Genomic DNA, 18,139 nt, shown 5'->3' on the forward strand with positions numbered 1-18,139 from the left:
AGTATGAAATCATTCAATAGACCACAGCTAAATATTCCATGTTTATAATATACTGCTAATAAGCTATTTATTATGTCTATATTATATTTTCTTTTCCTTATGCGATGTTCTCTGAAGGAAAAAGGAAAACCTTCTAAGTGACGTATCAAAAGTCATGTAAGCAAGCAAGAATGTTACATGTACATATACTACCATTCAAAAGTTTGTGCTCAGTAAGATTTATTAATACTTTACACAAGGGTGCATTAAATTGATCAAAAGTGTCAGTAAATGCTTACAATTTGTTACAAAAGTTATCTATTTCAAATATTGAAAATATGTTGTTCTTTCTATTCAAAGAATCCCAAAATATATATATATATACATCCAAAAAATATTAAGAAATTTTTTTTTCAACATTGATAAGAAATGTTTCTTTAGTACCAAAAATCTGAAAGATTTGCCATCACAGGAATTAATTACATATAAATATTTTAAAATAGAAAACAGTATTTTTTATTTTACACATATTACAATCTTTAAAATGGTAATATTTCACAATATTATGTTTTACTGTATTTTTGATCAAAAAACGCAGCCTTGATGAGCTTTAGAGTCTTTTTAAAAACATTTAAAAAAAACTTACTAAAACTTTAAACAGTAGTGTATTCTCCACAATATTTGTCTGTTCTTTGATTGTTCCATATCATCTAGAATAGTTTGTGCTGTCTGTATGTTATATTAACAGATGTTAATATGTAAAAATATTTTGGGGGGGGTTTATTGCACCGACTTGAAATGCTATTCCTGGTTGAGAAGTTATTTATGTGTCCCATGGGGGTCAGAGGTGACAGCATTAAGGGACAGCCCGAGGTGACAATAGACACGGTGCACAAAGGGTGGACCCCTAAACCTGACCCACCTAACAATCACAAATTATACCACAGACTGCAGTAAGAAGTAAGCCCCTAAAAAGGTTTTACTTTAGGGAGGCATGGCCATTCATGACTAAAACAAAATAAGTAGATTATATTTGTTGAGACGGATCATTCCCAAACGGTTAACTGTTCTGGTTTTGCACGCACCTTGCATTCTTTTCAAGGCTTTAATTTTACATTTAGATAATGGTGTGGGCCTTCTTTTTATTTTATTTATTTATCCACTCTTAAACAGCAAACATAAGATCATGTGCTACCCCTTGTCAAATGACTAAAGACTCTACTTGGCAGGTCAACTCCGATTCATGAAGTGAATATATATATATAGTCTTACACTCATTCAAAACAATTAGGCTAAATTAGGCAACCACTGTGAGGCAATAAACAGGCTCTGCAAAAAGGTGATGAACCTGACTGAAGCTTCCCGGTGGCTCAGACAAAAGATGCTGCACTTAGATCTATGTGGACACTTAAAGGACTGTTTGGGCTTACAACTCTAGGATTAGTGAGGTGTCATGTGTCAGGTGGCTGGTGTTTTTGAGAGACACCTGCTCAAAAAACTCTGAATCGCCTTTTAACAGAGGAGTGAGAAAAAAAAGACGTTTATTTTATTATATTTTTGTTGCATATCTTGTATATCTTGTATTTATTCTCTATTTTATTTGATTACTTATGACTATTGTTTTTATGGCAAATTATTATTATTATTATTATTTATTTATTTATTTTGTTTTTAATTATTTAATTATTTCATTATTTTTTTATGTAAACTCGAAGAAGTTGGCAAAACTCAATACATTTAAGGCAATCAGTTGCCTCAAAATATTTAAGTTAAGAAATTCAAAGTTTAAGTGAGCAGAACTTACAGAGTTTTATTTTGTACTCATACATTTAAATTTTTCTTAAAGTGAAATGTTTGAGTACATTAATCCATACATTTAACTTAAAATTTTCATGTAACCTCAAAGCGAACTTTTTTGTTATTATAAACTTAGCTGGTTATAACAAACTACTGTAGTTCAATAAATGCTAACACGCTAACAATAGCATAGTTTAGCACTTGCAGTATGAATGCAGCAATATAAAGCATTCACATACTTGCTCTCAAACCAAGCTGCATGCACCACTTGTCATCATGACGGTAACTCAAAACAAAAATGATTCTAAATTAGCATAACAAAACATTAATCACTACTAAATCTCCCACTTAACATTAATCTTGCACAAAACAAACAAACATTATATTACACTTAATTTCAGCATTTACTCTCCCTTTCAAGTGCCATGGGCAAAGCATGCTGGGAAAATGAAATCCCAGTCCAGTTTCAGTTGAACTTAAGTTCGTCTAAATTAAAAGAAATAATATCATAAAACTCAAAACAATGAAACAGTTCAGTTTACTTAAAATATATCAGTTCTGTGATTAGTCTAATTTAAGTTTGTCCTACTCAAACCAATTAGTTATTTTGAGCGTTAGGGTTTACAGTGTTTTTTTTATTTATTTTTTTATTTTTAATCTATGCTTTTAAAACTCATCTATGGGTCAGTCTGCTTTAACTGAGTTCACTAGCTCATGGGTACAGTGCTACACTTCAGGATAATAAGCTGTTTGTGATGTCAAAGACTAAACACCTGTGGACATCACAGAGCAAAAGTCAACACCTGCACTCTGAACTTAAGAATAGTTTTACAGCATAATTTGCACTGGTCCTCGCTATCCTGTTTTGATCCTCGTATAGTCTTCGAGGAATGGTTATATTCTGTTATTAGTTAAAAGTTATTAGTTTCAAATCAGCATGATGTCTGACTTAAAAATAAACGTTATCCTTTCAGCCGTTGACAAGAAAAAACACAATATACAAGTAAAAACGGTAAAAAACAACAAATTGCAGAGCCTTTCAACTAAACCAGGTTAAGGGTCACTGCTGTGATTTTCCGTATGAGACAGAGAAGGAAGTCTTAAAGATATTTTAGTTATTCAGAAATATGTGCTATAATTTCTTCATTGAGTTTTGCATTTATACTGAGTTATCTATTTGTGAAGATGATATTTAGAATTGTAACAACACTGATCTTACAAATACTAAACTCTTCTTAATGCCTTGATATGTAAAGGAAGAGAGTGGAAAAAAGGAAAGAGACAGAGGGAAAAATGCAAATGTTTACAAGGCAGTACTTTTTAATTTCGCTTGAGGCAAACTGGTGGGGTGACGAGTCAGCAGTGATTTAGCAGTCGTGATTTAAACTGTGGAGTTAAATCTCATATTTGAAAAGAGTGAACCATTATATATATATATATATATATATATAGTAGAAGAACAACTGTAAGGACTTTGATCTTCTGAACAGGACATTCATTAGCACTATGAAAACCACCACAATAAATAAAATGTATTAAATAACATTAATAAAATGGGGAACAATGAAAGCCACTTATTTTATAATCAGTAAAAATCAGATTTTATAATAATTTTATAAATCACAATTTTAAATAATTTACAAGAAACATTTCGGACAAGACAAACAGTAGCTACAGAATGCATGGATGTCGGTAAGGAAGCACGCCTTCATTATGTGTTCCTGCCTAATGCTGAGTCAGGCTCTACTTGAAAAGAAAACTACAAATGACTAATCAAGGGCTAGGACACAACACAGCCTAAACAAACCATTGCCTCACCACCTTCAATGTATTCGAGCCAAGGGATAGATTATGTTGAATTTTTGCAGCTCAGCAACACCCAAAAAAAAAAATCTCAATGGACAGCCATTCTCTCCCGCCAATGCTTCAAAATATAGAACCTGTTAATGTGTAACTTTGCTTAAATTTGGTACGACAAAAAGAGTAAAGTTTTGTCCAATTTGGACAAAAAAAGCACAGTGGTTTGTAACTGTTGTGGAAAATCGTTACTGCCGTGATGCTTAAATCTACCTCTGACTGGAGTCTTTATACGCAAGTTATGTGTGTCATCCACAGAAACAACTTTACACAGATGATTTAATTGTCTGTCCTTAGCCCTAGTGAAAAATAAATATAACAAAATGTATTCGAAATACATTTATTTTATGCTGCTAAGTATACTACAAACACATTTACATATTTATGTACTTGTATATTTGATTGTATACTTTAGGTACACTTTAAATATCTTGCATTTAAAGATACATTTATTATACAGAGATCATACTATCCTTACAGTAGTGATATTAAAACATAGTTTAGGCTTAATATTAAGAAATGTGAATTGTGCAATAAAGAAGCACTCCAAATAAAGCTTAATTATAACATTTATATCAGTAGTCTCAAGCGAGATATCAATGAATATGTTAGTGGATTTGTACTATACTTAGTATGAAATAAGCATTTTTTAATACATTTTAAATACATTTTATAGTTTTTTTCACTAGGGTAACTAAAAAGTAACTTACTATGATAAGTTGTTATTTACACACCCCAAGGAGATTAATTGTTCATTAAATTATTTAAGTTTAACAAAACAAACAGCTTTGTACACCAGTTCAAAGACTGATTTTTATTACTAAACGGATCAAAGGTGACAGTAAAGATATTTATAATGATACAAAATATTTCTACTTCATAAAAATGCTGTTTATTCTAACTGACTTTTTATTCATTTTAAAATATATTAAAATAGAAAATATTCATTTTAAATTGTAGGCTAATAGGCGAATATTTCACAATATTACTGATTTTACACTAAAAGTCAAATGTTAATAAGATTGTTAATCTTATCAATTTAACATTATTATATTACCAAAAACTAAGATTAGTCTAAGATTACTGTAAAAAAAAAAAAAAAAAAACTGGCTCCAAACTTTTGATCGTAGTTTACATGAACATGCACTCAAATGTGTTTGAGCATCATCTCTTTTAATTTATTAAAATATAATTCAATTTTAATAACAATATGTGGAAAAATAAAACTTCTAATGGAAAAGTGGAAGAAAAAACAATTACTGATTACTAAGGGTAGTAACAAATCTAAAACATGAACTGTTTGTAAAAAATAACTCTTAAAAGGTCCACACAGTAATTTATGTTTCTGTCACACTGGCCTATATGGCAGTTGTCGTTGACAGAAGCAAAAAGTTTTGTTTGCTATTGTCATTGAAAAAAGGTGAATTTTAAATAATGGCACATTTAATATTAAACATGTTGTCTCCCTTTTCTTTGGCTATTTCATCAGCTACAAAAATACTAGCTCATGAGTTCACCATGTTTAGCTGAGTAACTGTTCCATCTCGCCATGATATCAGCTGAGCTGTTGGATGTCAGGACACAACCTTTCCTCTGTCACATTCCTCCATTCTACCTGACTCGACACCTCTCTCTCTCTCTCTCTCTCGCGCTCCTTCTCCTCCCCTATCCCCGATCTCACACAGACAGAATAGGACGCAAGCCTCAGTTACTCACAGCGGCAGGTGCTGCACTAAATTATTGCCCTGCAGCTACAGAGAAAGCACACCTCCAAAATAAAGAGCAATTTCAGATTAAAAAAGGGCTTTAAACCCTATGCACAATACAAACACCGAGGACCCTCAGGGCGCTAAACAGTGCATATCATTTGATAATTAATGAAGGGCGGCAAACTTTTTCCTTAATTCTTGTTCTTTTGGTGAAAGAGTTCACAGATCAGTCATAAGCTGGTTATTAAAGGGGATAGTTCATCCAAAAAGAAATTCTGCCTCGGTATTTTTTTGTCCAATGTTGTTTGGACACCAACGTTGTTCAAGATATCCACAGAAAAAAGAAAGTCAGGTTTGGAACAACATGAGGGTGAGTAAATTATGACAATTTTCATTTTTGGGTGAACTATTCCTATAATGCCCACTGCTGTCTTTCATTAAAAGTTTGTTCTTCGAGAGTTTAATTGGCGACTGGCAGGTATCCATAGTTTCCACCTTTTCGATCAACATGAACGCTAGCTGGCAAGGGACGGAGTGTTAGCGTGCCATGCTGCGCACCACACCCGATCTTTACTGCGAGGAAAATGGGGGCGGGTGGTGTTGTATGGGGGGTATTAATCACCAGATCAAGAGAAAAGATAATCCCTCAGGGCCAGAGAGGCAACGCGTTGCTCAGTCTCTCCCTTTTTTCCCATCTTTACTACCGGACAACTACATTCCTCTGCTGGGAGGGGAACCACAACCACCTAATTCTCCTGTGCACCCAGAGAAAATCTACAAGGCCTCAGCGTCAGGTCATACACTTAATGTCAAACTTTCCACTGCTCTTGTGTTTTGTATAAACACTATGTTAGAGCCATACGTGTTGATAAAATCTGCCCGAGGGATACATCAATTTTGCTTGACTTACATCGACTTTAAGCAAATTAACAGTTGTTAAACAGTGTTAAAGTTCACGAACTAATTTATACAAGATTTACATTTTATAAAAGAAAAGGATTAAATAGTGCGAACAAGAAACAGATCTTATCCCGAGTATAGAGAGGCAAAAAAAAAAAGAAAAAAAAAGAACTTACACCAAAGAAGAAATTGTCTGATGTGTAGTGCTGTTGTAAATCTCCATCTTCATAATTCATTGATCCAATTCAGTCCCTTAAATGTTAATGATCATTCAAAAATCGTTTCATTTACATGACACAATGCAACATCTGAAGCCCTTCAGATCGGATCTGCCATTGTAGCAAAGCAAGGCTATCGTCATCAGGACTTTTATATTTAGCGCTGTTCATCCGGACCTGGACATCTCTTTTGAATTTGTTGCCACTAAAACTATCTAGAATGACCAGGGAAAACCCATAACACCCCCAATAAACAGTAACACCCCCACATGCAAGTGTAAGTTAACTGTTTCTGCTGGGGCTTACCACTAAATTCCCCACTACTGAAATTATTCACTTGAGTGATCACACTAAACAAAACCAAGTTTCATATGTGATCAAATAATTACGTTTCTCTGCTTAAAAAAATCATATGTGTATTCAAAACAATTGTTGGCTGAAGTTCAATATTTAAAAGCAAATTACATTTAAAAACATACACACAGACACAAAAAAAAAAAGGAGCTAAAACTATTTGGCAAAAAATACAGAAATTCTACTGATGGAGTTAAAAGAGCTAATTATCTACTGCTTCCATCAAAAAACAGCCTGTCTGAGACCATTCAGTGGGAGGTTTTAAAAAATCCCCATGTACATTTGTTTTAAACTTTGCGGGGGATTTTGGAAGAATTCAACAATTAAATTCTTCAGTACTACAAGCAGTAGAAAATTAAGCTCAGTATTGAAAAGATTATGAAATATTTTGTATGAATGGCTTTTGTTTATTTTAAAATATCTAAAATGTATGTAGTTTTATGCTATGTGAAATTACAGAAAATTCAACAACATACTGCAATAGAGGCATCACTATTATATTACCGGTAATAGATGGTATATATTTGGGTGATATTTTGAGTCAATAACCAGTTATCAACTACCTGCCTTAGCTTTGAAACACTTAATTAAAATGAATATTCCCATATTTAAAGCTTAGATATGCATTCGAGAAGATCAGCACTTGCATTATACATCATCCGACATCTTGAAATGTGTCAAGAACAGGGTTCCACAGTAACTGCTCAGATCTTAATGACACAGCAATATCCTTCAGATAAGTGAAATTGTTGTTTGATTAAAATTGGTGTAGTTTCTAAACGTGGAAATTTAAGTGTGAACAACTGTGTGTTTAGTGAAATGAAGTACTCACTGTAAGGGGCTCCTCAGGCCCACGCATCGTGATGCAGTCCATGCTAATCTGTATGGTATTGGATGCTGATCCGACTGCAGAGCCCTCGGAGAAGTTCAGCTCGATAGGCTGCATTGAATGTAGTGCAGACCTGGAACAGAGACCAGCAAATGGACTGATTACTCGTGAAATGAGTAAATAATGTTGAAATTACTTATTCATTTCTTTATTTAAAAATTCTAAGTTAAATAAAATGTCATATCATTTAGCCAGTAAGTGGGTGTGACTGCTTTTAAGTATAACGGGTAACACTTAAAGTCTTTATGTATAATGCATTATAAAGGCACTCACAATGCACTTTATAAAGCATTACATATTTTACATAAATAGTTGTATTTATTGTATTAAATATTTTACATAAATATGTGCAGATTGCTTGTTACATCTGAAACTGGTTGTTTGTCATATGTTTTAATGCATTATATTTTTAAAAGTGTAACAATGAATAGATAAGTATTATAATTGTGGTTACAATTATTCACGAGACCATTCAATGCATTATAAAGGCATAATACATGACCCCAGAGATTAATTAAAAGTTACTATAAAACACTTGTATAATGCAATATATAAAGGCTTTAAGTAAAGTGTGTAACTGTATTATGTATTAAAGTACAAGTGAATTTATAAGGTACTTCATAACTCACTGGTCCAGCATCTCCAGTAGCTGGTTGAGGACGTCTTGTCCGAGGATATCTGTACCCTGAGAGCCCTGGCCCTGTGACATGGAGGCCAGGAAAGAACCTTCAGCCCATGAGAGACAAGCTGCTGCGGGTTCTCTCAATCTGAGAGATGGAAACAGAAGTTAACTCAAAATGTGTGTCCTCATACAAATTGTAGATACACTTACATTGTATTATACTTATTAAACTAAAACTTTCTGAAGAAAGAGAAAGAGTGTTGTTTTTGCCCATGCTAAAGTCACTTCCAGGGGTTTGTTGTGGGTGTTTGCAAGGGTGTTGATATGGGTGTTGCCAGGCGTTTGCTAGGTTTTTTGTTTGGTTACTTACAAGAGCCTACTCCATATTTATGTCATACAGTACTGTGCAAAAGTCTTAGGCATGTTAATAAAACCCACAGACATATATAAAAGATATAAAATTACAAAATATGGAGATACAAGACCTGACAGTGATGATATGTTATTAGCTTATAAAGTAATTGTCTTACAGAGTTTGGCATTACACTGAAATAATAATAATAACAAATATATTCTTTCTCCTTTATTGTAATTGCCTCCCTGGACCTGCGAGCATAGGCACATGCCTAGAATGCTTATGCATAAATCCGGCCCCGGTTATTGCCTTAATGGTGGTAAGAAGTCACTTCACTTCTTCAGGATGTAAAAACACAACTCATTCTTAATCACCTCTCCCCCACAAAGGCCATGCTCTGTGCCTGTCTAAAGCAACACCAATAACCAGTGTTAACATGACATTCAGGAGCAGTAGAGAGAATAAGACTGTCAGTGAAAACACGACTACCCTCTCTATCTGAAATATGACACCAAGCCAGAGCCGGCGTCTCATTGTTCCTTCTGAGAAGCAGCACACGCTGAGGACCAAGCAGAGCGGAATTCCCCTTCGCTGTCTATATGATAGCAACACCACCGCTATGCAGTATTCGGAATGTGTGTGGCTGAACTGGGCTTGGCTGTGGATGGGGGTTGAAGGTAGTAAATGTATGTATGTGTGTGTGTGTGTGTGTATGTATGTGTGTGTGTGTGTGTGTGTGTGTGTGTGTGTGTGTGTGTGTGTGTGTGTGTGTGTGTGTCTGGGAGTTGGGGTGTCAACCCATAATCTAACGTTGGCACTCGGGTGTGGGGCCGGAATTCCCCTACATTCTGTGCGTGGGGAGATATTAATAAACTAAGCTATGTAGGCATGCCTAATAAATGCTGAATGCTTTTAGGTCGAAGGATGTCAAATTACTGTATCCTAGGCAGAGATACAAAGCAACACTATTCTTTGATATCACTGTAAAGTGACACTTCGATTGCAGCCTTTGAAGAGGAATTTCATTTTACAGAAGGCCTATTTGTTCTGTCTAGCATCACAAAGCATTTTTACATAATACATTTGTATGAATTTGATATGACAAACTAGTAAAAAACTAAAATATGGTGTTATATAAGAGTATATATGAAGAGTTCAGATGCAAAAGCCTCTAAGTGCCATCTGAAATTTTCTTCTAGAATGATAATTTTTATCAAGATCGTATATTTAAGTTCAGTTATTTCACTTAAATGGCAATGAAAATTACCTATTAATTGTCATTTAAGTGAAATTATTGAACTTAAATATACGATCTTGATAAAAATGATCATTCTAGAAGAAAAAAATTTCAGATGGCACTTAGAGGCTTTTGCATCTGAACTCTTCATATATATATAGGGGGGGGGGGGGGGGGGGGGGGGGGGGGTAGAAAACTATATCCATTTCCTAAAAGAGGGAAAATGGGAGGGGCAAAAGAAGCATTTTGAATTCTGCTTAAATATCATGAAAAAATTCCTCTTTTCCCTTTTCTTTCCATGGGCTCCCAAACATAGCTCTTCAGAAGAAACGCAGGGTATATACTTGTTTTTTTTTTTTCTTTGTTCAGCTGAAGAGGTGTGGCACAAAGTGAATGCTAGAGTTGAATTACCGGGACAACGGTGTGCTGCCAGGCCTGTCACTGGGGATAAAAGCTTTTTCATTGCTAATGTTTGCTTTAAGCCTCATAGATATTGTCATTTGGCACACTGGAAGACACACAAATGCCAAGCCCAATGCGTCAATTGTCACAGTGCGTCCATAGGTCCATACCTCAGCATTCCTACCTCCCATTGTAAGATAAAAATCTAAACCCCTCTACATTTTACACTGTCAACCTGAACAGTCTGGGGGGCTTTTAAGGGAGTAAGTGAACTCCCTTAACAAATGAAAGCTGGGCCCTAACTTACTGACAGCTATTCATATTGTTAGTTCTATTAATGAATCCGTCACCCATTACAAGTACAATCAAAGAGAAGGTAATTCAGAATATTTATTATATGTCATTTTTATAAAATGGATCTTGCATGCACAGCAGAACTGGGTATGATATTGAGATTATTATAATAATTTTTTACAAAGTTATAAAAGCAACATAAGTCAATGTAGCCCACTAGAAAATACATGCATCTGGATATCAAAATAAAAAGACGCAGACACAAAACTATTTTTATAAAATTAATATTGCTATCATTCTCTATTGCAGAATTAGATTGTGCAATCATAAAAAAGCAGCGTCACTATCACTGTAGGTAATATTTTTTATTATTAGTTGATTTACTTTTGTTTTTTGTTTTTCTGTTGAATCGAAAATTAACCCCCAGTAAGGATGCACTGATTCTGACAGATCCCATATGCAAATAAACAGACAATTTTAAAATTCAACACTATATTGTCAAAATATTGTAAATGAAAAATGTATATAATAATAAGAAGCATCACAACTAATGAATAGAATTTTTTTAAAAATCTTAATTTCTGAGATCTGGTAAAAATTGCATTTAACAGTGTCATTAAAATATTAGCATTTTAAAAGATCGAATTTAAAGGTATAGTTCACCCAAAAATGAAAAATCTGTCATCATTTACCCAACCTCAAGTTGTACCAAACCTGTATGAATTTCTTCTACTGAACACAAAAGAAGATATTTTGAAGAATATGGGTAACCAAACAGTTGATGGGCTCCATTGTATCCACCCCCGCCCCCCAAATTTGATGGAAATCAATGGGGTCCATCAAATATTTGGTTATACCGATATTCTTTAAAAAAAAATCTTCTTTTGTGTTCAGCAGAAGAAAGAAACTCATACAGGTTTGGAACAACTTGAGGGTGAGTAAATTATGACAATATTTTCATTTTTGAATGAACTAACCCTTTAATTGGGATTAAGGAAGTTTTAAATATGTGAGGCAACAATTAAGCTTCAATTAATTGTCCATGTTCTTTAATTATGTCTAAAAGGCTCATAAACAATGCAATAAGAAGTGACAAGCTATAAAGAAGCGGAAGCAACTTAAGCAAAGTGTTTATATCATAGGGGTATGTCATCTATATCATATATCATGGAAGACTATGTTTCATTTATAGTGCTCTGAGAGTGCTAAATGGTTCTACAATTGTCAGTACGCTTAGATTTAGCTTTTGCTATCACACTCAACAAAACCACAAAACAAGATACTACTTCTCTTATGTCAGAGAATGTAGTGGTTAATAACCTTACACAAGGTTCCAGCATCTGTCTGTATAGGGATTACATGTCTCTCTCTCTCTCTCTCTCTCTCTCTCTCTCTCTCATTGATATGTTATTGCATTTAATATTGTCAACATTACAGGTTGGTGAGAGCATGAGGACTATATAGGTCTCCAGCAGGTGCTGAGAGGCTGCTGTCTCAGGTCACACATTGCGACAGGACATGTTTCAGATCCCTGGCTGAGAGCTGGGTGACAGCCCTGGTGTCATGACATCATCATCATCATCATCATCATCATCATCATAAAACCTGTGCCAGGGGAATTATCCAATTAAAGTTCAGAGAGGATGCACTCTCGGCAAAAGGTCCAGAAACAATGGATGAACGGATGCTAGATAGTAGCTAGAAATACAATATGGTTGACAGGGATTTTCAGCCAAGAATGACATCATGGTCCCACAAAAGGTGCAGCACCCATGCGCAAAAATATCCAGCTTTGATTTACACCCACAGAAATGACAGGTGAAGTTTATGGGCAGATTTCTGATCCATCATCAGCTAACATGGGAATGGCCGTTTCATCAATTAAACATCTAGACACAAAAATAATAGCACTCACAAAGCCTGATAAAACAAATAGTGCAACCTGAAAATGAGTAATTCAGGAATCACGCAGTGAAGGAATACTATGTACTTTTCTGTCATTCTCCATCAAATAACAAAAGCCTAAACATGTAAAGAATTCTGCTTTACCACGGTGGCTGCCACATCTGTCATTATGTCAGCCATCGCATCCCAAATTTAGCCAAGGAACCATGCTTCTTATCCTCATTACAGGTAATAAAAACCATAAAGGAGATTTTAGTGAGATGATTGAGATGAAATTATTTCAGGGCTTAGCTCACCTTTAAAAAAAGCATAAACTTCTTGGAGACAATAGTGAACTATAGTTTTTCATTGTGGCTATGTGGAGGGTTGGTTTCATCTCTAGTGGTATAGCTTCTTTGGAAGCTGTGGGTGGGTGTCTGGTTACTGGGGGAGTTATGCATTCTGCCTGAGGGAGAGGCTGCACTGCGTCCACTTAAACACAGACCAGGCCCCTCGCAGACAGGACGGGGTCAAAAGTCACAGCTTAACAGGGCTGCCCATTGTCTCCTGACAGGTTGGGCACATCCAGCGATGAAAATGCAATCAAAACAAACAGAGTCCTGAAATCTGGGGAGACAAGTGAGAGGGGCTTCTCCACTATCTTCATTAATCAGAGGCCAGGTAACGTTCAAAGGGATCTGCCGACCCTTCCCTCATCCCTCAAACCCGGGACTGCAGGATGGACATGGTGGCTCAGACAAAAGAATAGTGGCCCCATGATTGTTCCTCCATTTAGACACGTGCTTTTATTGTCAATGCCCAAATTCGACTGAATGTGGCAAAGGAGTGAACTGTCCCAAAGTTAGACAATCTCATATTGACTTGATTCACTCTGCACTTGTTATTTATTTCTTTTCAAAAGTATGTTTAAAAATGAATGTCAGCTTGCCAATACGGAAAACAGCATAGCAGAGTAAACAGGTGTGTGAAAATTTAATGTTCTAACCTGTTTGGCAACTAAATATAATTTAAAAGGAATTTAATGTAGGTCAATCACGAAATCTACTCAACATTTCCCCTTATTTGATCATTTAATTACTCCAAGAGGGTCTAAGAATCAAAGTTTGTTTTTTATTTAAAATATCTGAGTCGAATTTTGTAGGAATCGGTTGGAAGTGATTTGGACTTGCATAGAAATGCACGTTCATTTTATTTTGAGAACCTCTGTTGATGTTATTTTTAATCTGTTTCTCTTCTCTTGTAGATTAGACCTACTGATAGGAGCTGGATTAGTCTCAAAAACAACCGTCTATGCAAGACCTAACAATATAGTGGTAAGTTAGACCGCATGTTGTCACACAGGGAAGTTGTCACAAGGGATTTATGACGGTAACTACTGTATGTCCAATAACATGTGTGATTTCTCTAACCGTAGTTTTGTAAGTTGGTTTAAAATATTATGTCATAGTTTTTTCCTTAGCTGTTAGGTAAATAAATGAACACAATAAAATCACACTGGCATTCAGGCAAGTGTCAAAACTATTATTAAAGCAGATTTTAACCAAGATGTTGAACTTATGTGTTTTCAGCTCAGGACAAGTTGAACTAACACTTTTTCTGGGTCAAGTTGTCCCATGTGTTTTACAGATTAACACAATTTATTACTTTTTTTAATTCTTTCTTTTATATCAATGTATTTTATATTTGCAATTTTCATGTTTAATCAATTGTGGCAACCTTCCTCATATAGTGTCAACATGCCTCACTAATGAACTGCATGTTTTTCAGGGAAGAAAAGAGTGTAATAGCCAAGATTTTAAGTTATGTGCCTTTACAGAAAGTGACAACTAGCTCTACTAGTCTCTTCTAAAGCATAATTTAGCATGACTGTACCAATTATATGGCTTTCACCTGAAATTTACGTGTGAGTAACAACCTTTTTACATTTAAACAATATATTTTTGTTAATTTTACAGGCCTGAAAAATTGCATACTGTCACATGAACAGATTGAAAAGCATTTATTCTTCCACATTACCCTGTGATTGTCAACATACCAAATTAAAAGATAAAATATGATGGTGTTCATTGTACTTACTAACCTATTTAACCATAACAATTGATTTAATATAGAGATTTATATCCAAATCAGCTAAGAAAAGCTGGCATTTGAAAATTTACGTAGTATATAAAAGTATATGAAAAATTGCCTTTTTAAAGAGGTGCCAATACTCCATTGAAATGGAATACTACATTAGAACGGCATTAACAGATACAAGCATGATAATTTAATCCTTTGCTATTAATACAGCTGTATTTAGAGTTGAACTCTGTTCAGACCCACAAAAACAAATGTCCAGTAGCGAGTGCATGAAGAGCTAACAAGCAAGCAGGCTGAGTATCTAGACAGTTCACGCTAAACTGCACGAAACGCTGACTTTCGCCATAAGAACAGCACACCTATAAATACCATAGCCAGGCAGCAGCTGGAGAGCCAGACATAACTGTTAGCACCTCCAGCATGTCTCAGTCCAGACAGCAACTCTTTAATAAGGAGAATAAAAAAAAAATAAAAAAAAAAACTGTTCTGGACCATAGAAACAGCCACATGTTGTTTTGCAATGTGCTCATATCTATTTACAAATGAAGCAACTAAATTAAACCATGTGTGCATGCCCAAGTAAGTGGTCAAGATAAACCTGGTGACCTTAAAATGGCTTTTCAGAATTGGGCAACAAATTGGCACAAACTGTTGCTTCTGTCTTACCGTTGAAATGCTCGCTCTGGGCAGAATTGCACTGCTGCATAAGGAGAGGTCATACTGCCAGACTGGGGTCTTTACTGAGGTCGTCAAGGTTATCGGCAAGTGGCCCAAGCACATGTATTACAGCAGATCTGGAGTTATAAATAAATGAAAAACATGAAAAACAAACAAAAAAGAAATTGTGAGGCAGATTAAAGTGCTAGAAGGTCAAGTGCACAGGAGTGAATCAAGTGTGGAGGATGTTTTAATTTTGGTTTAATCTTTCTACAGCCCACAAGCAAAGGGGCGGCGTCAATGCCAACATGCTGACCAATCCCTGACAACAACTGGACATGGTATCATACCCACTCAGTTGCTAGGATATAGATATTAAGCAACAACCCCCACCCATTCCATTCCTAGTCCATGTCCCCAGCGATGTCTGTCTAAGCACTAACCTGAAAAGCACATTCCGCTGTCCATTCGCTGGCTGCCGTTTCTATCCAGAATCCCAGGAGCTTTCAGCCATGCGTGGTGATTGCATCACACTAGCCGCTAACTTCTATTTTAACCTGACCAGGTGAAATAGATGTCTCATCAAATAGCCCTCGGTGACCACGGTGGCTTCCTGACCTGTCAATAGGGCTGAAACTCTGTGTTAGAAGTTTATCACCCTGCATCCCTTCATCCACTAACATGCAGAGCAAGCACCTGTGACATGACAGGCTAATTTTAATTGGCAGGATCCTGCTCTCATTGAATAACATGAATAAAACCAACACTATAAACTCAAAATGATGCTCTCCTGTAAGCTTGTTGGTTGCTACCAATTCTACAATGCAAATTAAATTAGAACTGCTACTGTATGTGTCCTTCAATGTTCTCTAAACATAACACATAACTGTATTGTTAGAATCAAGCCATCCATAGATGCGCACAGAAATTATTGAAAAATCTCACTTGATTCACACCTGCCGATGGTATAGACCAGAGGCTGTAAACTTAGAGGTGTTTTGCGGTTTTTACGGGTTGAATTGCAGATGAATCAGAGGTCTAAAATAAAGGGGAGGTCACAGAGGGGAGAAGGATAATAAATAGATGCTGGGTATCCAGGGAACACGATCCGGTGCGCCGGACTTTTGTACCTTTAAAGAGAGCCTCAGTCAAGTGTCTTCCTTCTTCTATCCTATTCCACCACCCATAATGTACTATAAAGGGAAACCTTATAACATGCACAGTGTGTACTAAACTATTGTGTTCAGGGCATAGGCCGTTTGTTTGTACATTCATTCTTTTTCGCAACCCAGTTTAGACAGGATTCAATTGTATCCATTAGGAATTGACTGGATTCTGAAAACTGGATGTCCCATTCCAGAATGGAACCAGACCCGATTGCAGATTTGCAGTATTATCCAATAGCCTATGTGAAATAGCAGAAAAAATGTAACTTCATGTTTCCTTAAATGTCAACATGAAATCAACATGGACAATTCTTGTTTTTTTTAAATATGTTGCAGTAATTTAAAAGGAGTCATCCATATCATTATGGGTTTTTTTTTATTCATGCGCCCTTTTAATTTTAAGTTGGCATGAAACATAATTTTACGTAAGTCTTTTCTTCCCTATTGTGACGTATCCGAGTGAAACGGCTTCTCGAACAAGAAAAAAAAAAAAAAGTAGGGTGGGACTCGATTTTGTCCATCGGGAATTGATTGTATTGTTGGATCGTTGTTTGCTATTGCTGTGATCTCAAGTGAGTGACAGGTTGTACGATCCTTGAATACAAACTTCTGTTTCATGCCTACTTTACCCAAAGCCACTTTAAGGCAAGCCTTCAATATTAGTAAATAAAGTGTAAATGCGGTGGTACGCAGAGATGGAGACCAGAGGCCTTTTTTTTTTTTTTAATCAATGTCAATAGAGGAGTAGAGAAGTCACAAACAATTGTTCCTTAATAACCAATCACATTACAGCCTTAATGTCTTGAATTTCTGTCAGAGTTTTATGACTGTCAAATTCGATGACATTAAGGCTTTAATGTGACATGATCCAAATCAACCGTTACGCTTTCTCCAGTGGTAAAGTCACGGACCTAATAAGAACATCTCTGCTTTAACTAACTGACCAGCAACCTCTCAATCTCATGTCCTTTGATATATCTTTGCCTACACATGCCAAGCAGCAAGTTATTTTAGACCAACCCCACAACACACACCCAACACACAGTTAAGCATACACGGCACACACCCAGGCAGATAGCTTTACAAACATCTGCAAATTGTGTGTCCTCATTTTGCCATTCCTGAGCAGAATCCAACTTTAACTAAATGTTTCGCCCAGCTGTAGGCCTACTTGGCTTTAGTTTATAGATGGAGGCAGATTCCCACATACCCACTACCAAAGTGAAAATACTTTTAACTTAACTGTCACTCGATACAATCCCAGACTTTCACTGTGTACTGGATATTAAATATTAAATAACTAAAAGCATTCTCTGCTTTCTGCTCTCTTTAAGGAGGTAGAATATTTCAACGCCACGGCTAAATAAATATTACCCGTGTGGGGAATGAGTTTGCAATCTGAATTGAATTTGATAAGATTTATATAAAATGTTTTATTTATTTAATTTTTTTGCGCAAAATAATTGCAAGGAAACGTGCCTTTCTGTCGAGTAGACTGAAAGCAAGAACAAACATACAAGAGAGTGACGCGACAAGTGTAGTCCGATTCACAAATAAAGGATAAGGTTATTTTAATGAATCATTCAAAAAGACTCACAAACTCAGGAATCATCCGTTCTAATCCTTCGCTGAATGAACTAATTGGCTGTCGGAAATTGCCCCCTATACCCTTAAATGCATACCCTATACCCCCACTATTTGAGGGGACAGCCATTTGTA

General features: G+C 35.7%; 1 protein-coding gene and 1 long non-coding RNA gene across 2 annotated transcripts in view; one reads left to right on the forward strand and one right to left on the reverse strand.

Annotated features, from left to right (window-relative positions):
• tp63 (tumor protein p63) overlaps positions 1-15,331 on the reverse strand; it is a 42,740-nt gene extending 27,409 nt beyond the window's left edge. The window contains exons 1-3 of the mRNA XM_082137309.1: positions 15,264-15,331; positions 8,333-8,470; positions 7,647-7,776 (exon numbers count right to left, since the gene is read on the reverse strand). Of these exons, the coding sequence (XP_081993435.1) occupies positions 7,647-7,776; positions 8,333-8,470; positions 15,264-15,316 (321 nt within the window). The 5' untranslated portion in view covers positions 15,317-15,331. The remainder of the gene's footprint in view (positions 1-7,646; positions 7,777-8,332; positions 8,471-15,263) is intronic.
• Positions 12,842-16,032, forward strand: LOC309474721. Its single transcript, XR_014197405.1, has 3 exons — positions 12,842-13,178; positions 13,762-13,831; positions 15,531-16,032. It is a non-coding gene; the product is annotated as an uncharacterized lncRNA (long non-coding RNA).
• Positions 16,033-18,139: the final 2,107 nt, after the last annotated feature.

This window comes from Leuciscus leuciscus (genome assembly GCF_965113295.1).
Source record: "Leuciscus leuciscus genome assembly, chromosome: 14".
Lineage (NCBI taxonomy): Eukaryota > Metazoa > Chordata > Actinopteri > Cypriniformes > Leuciscidae > Leuciscus > Leuciscus leuciscus.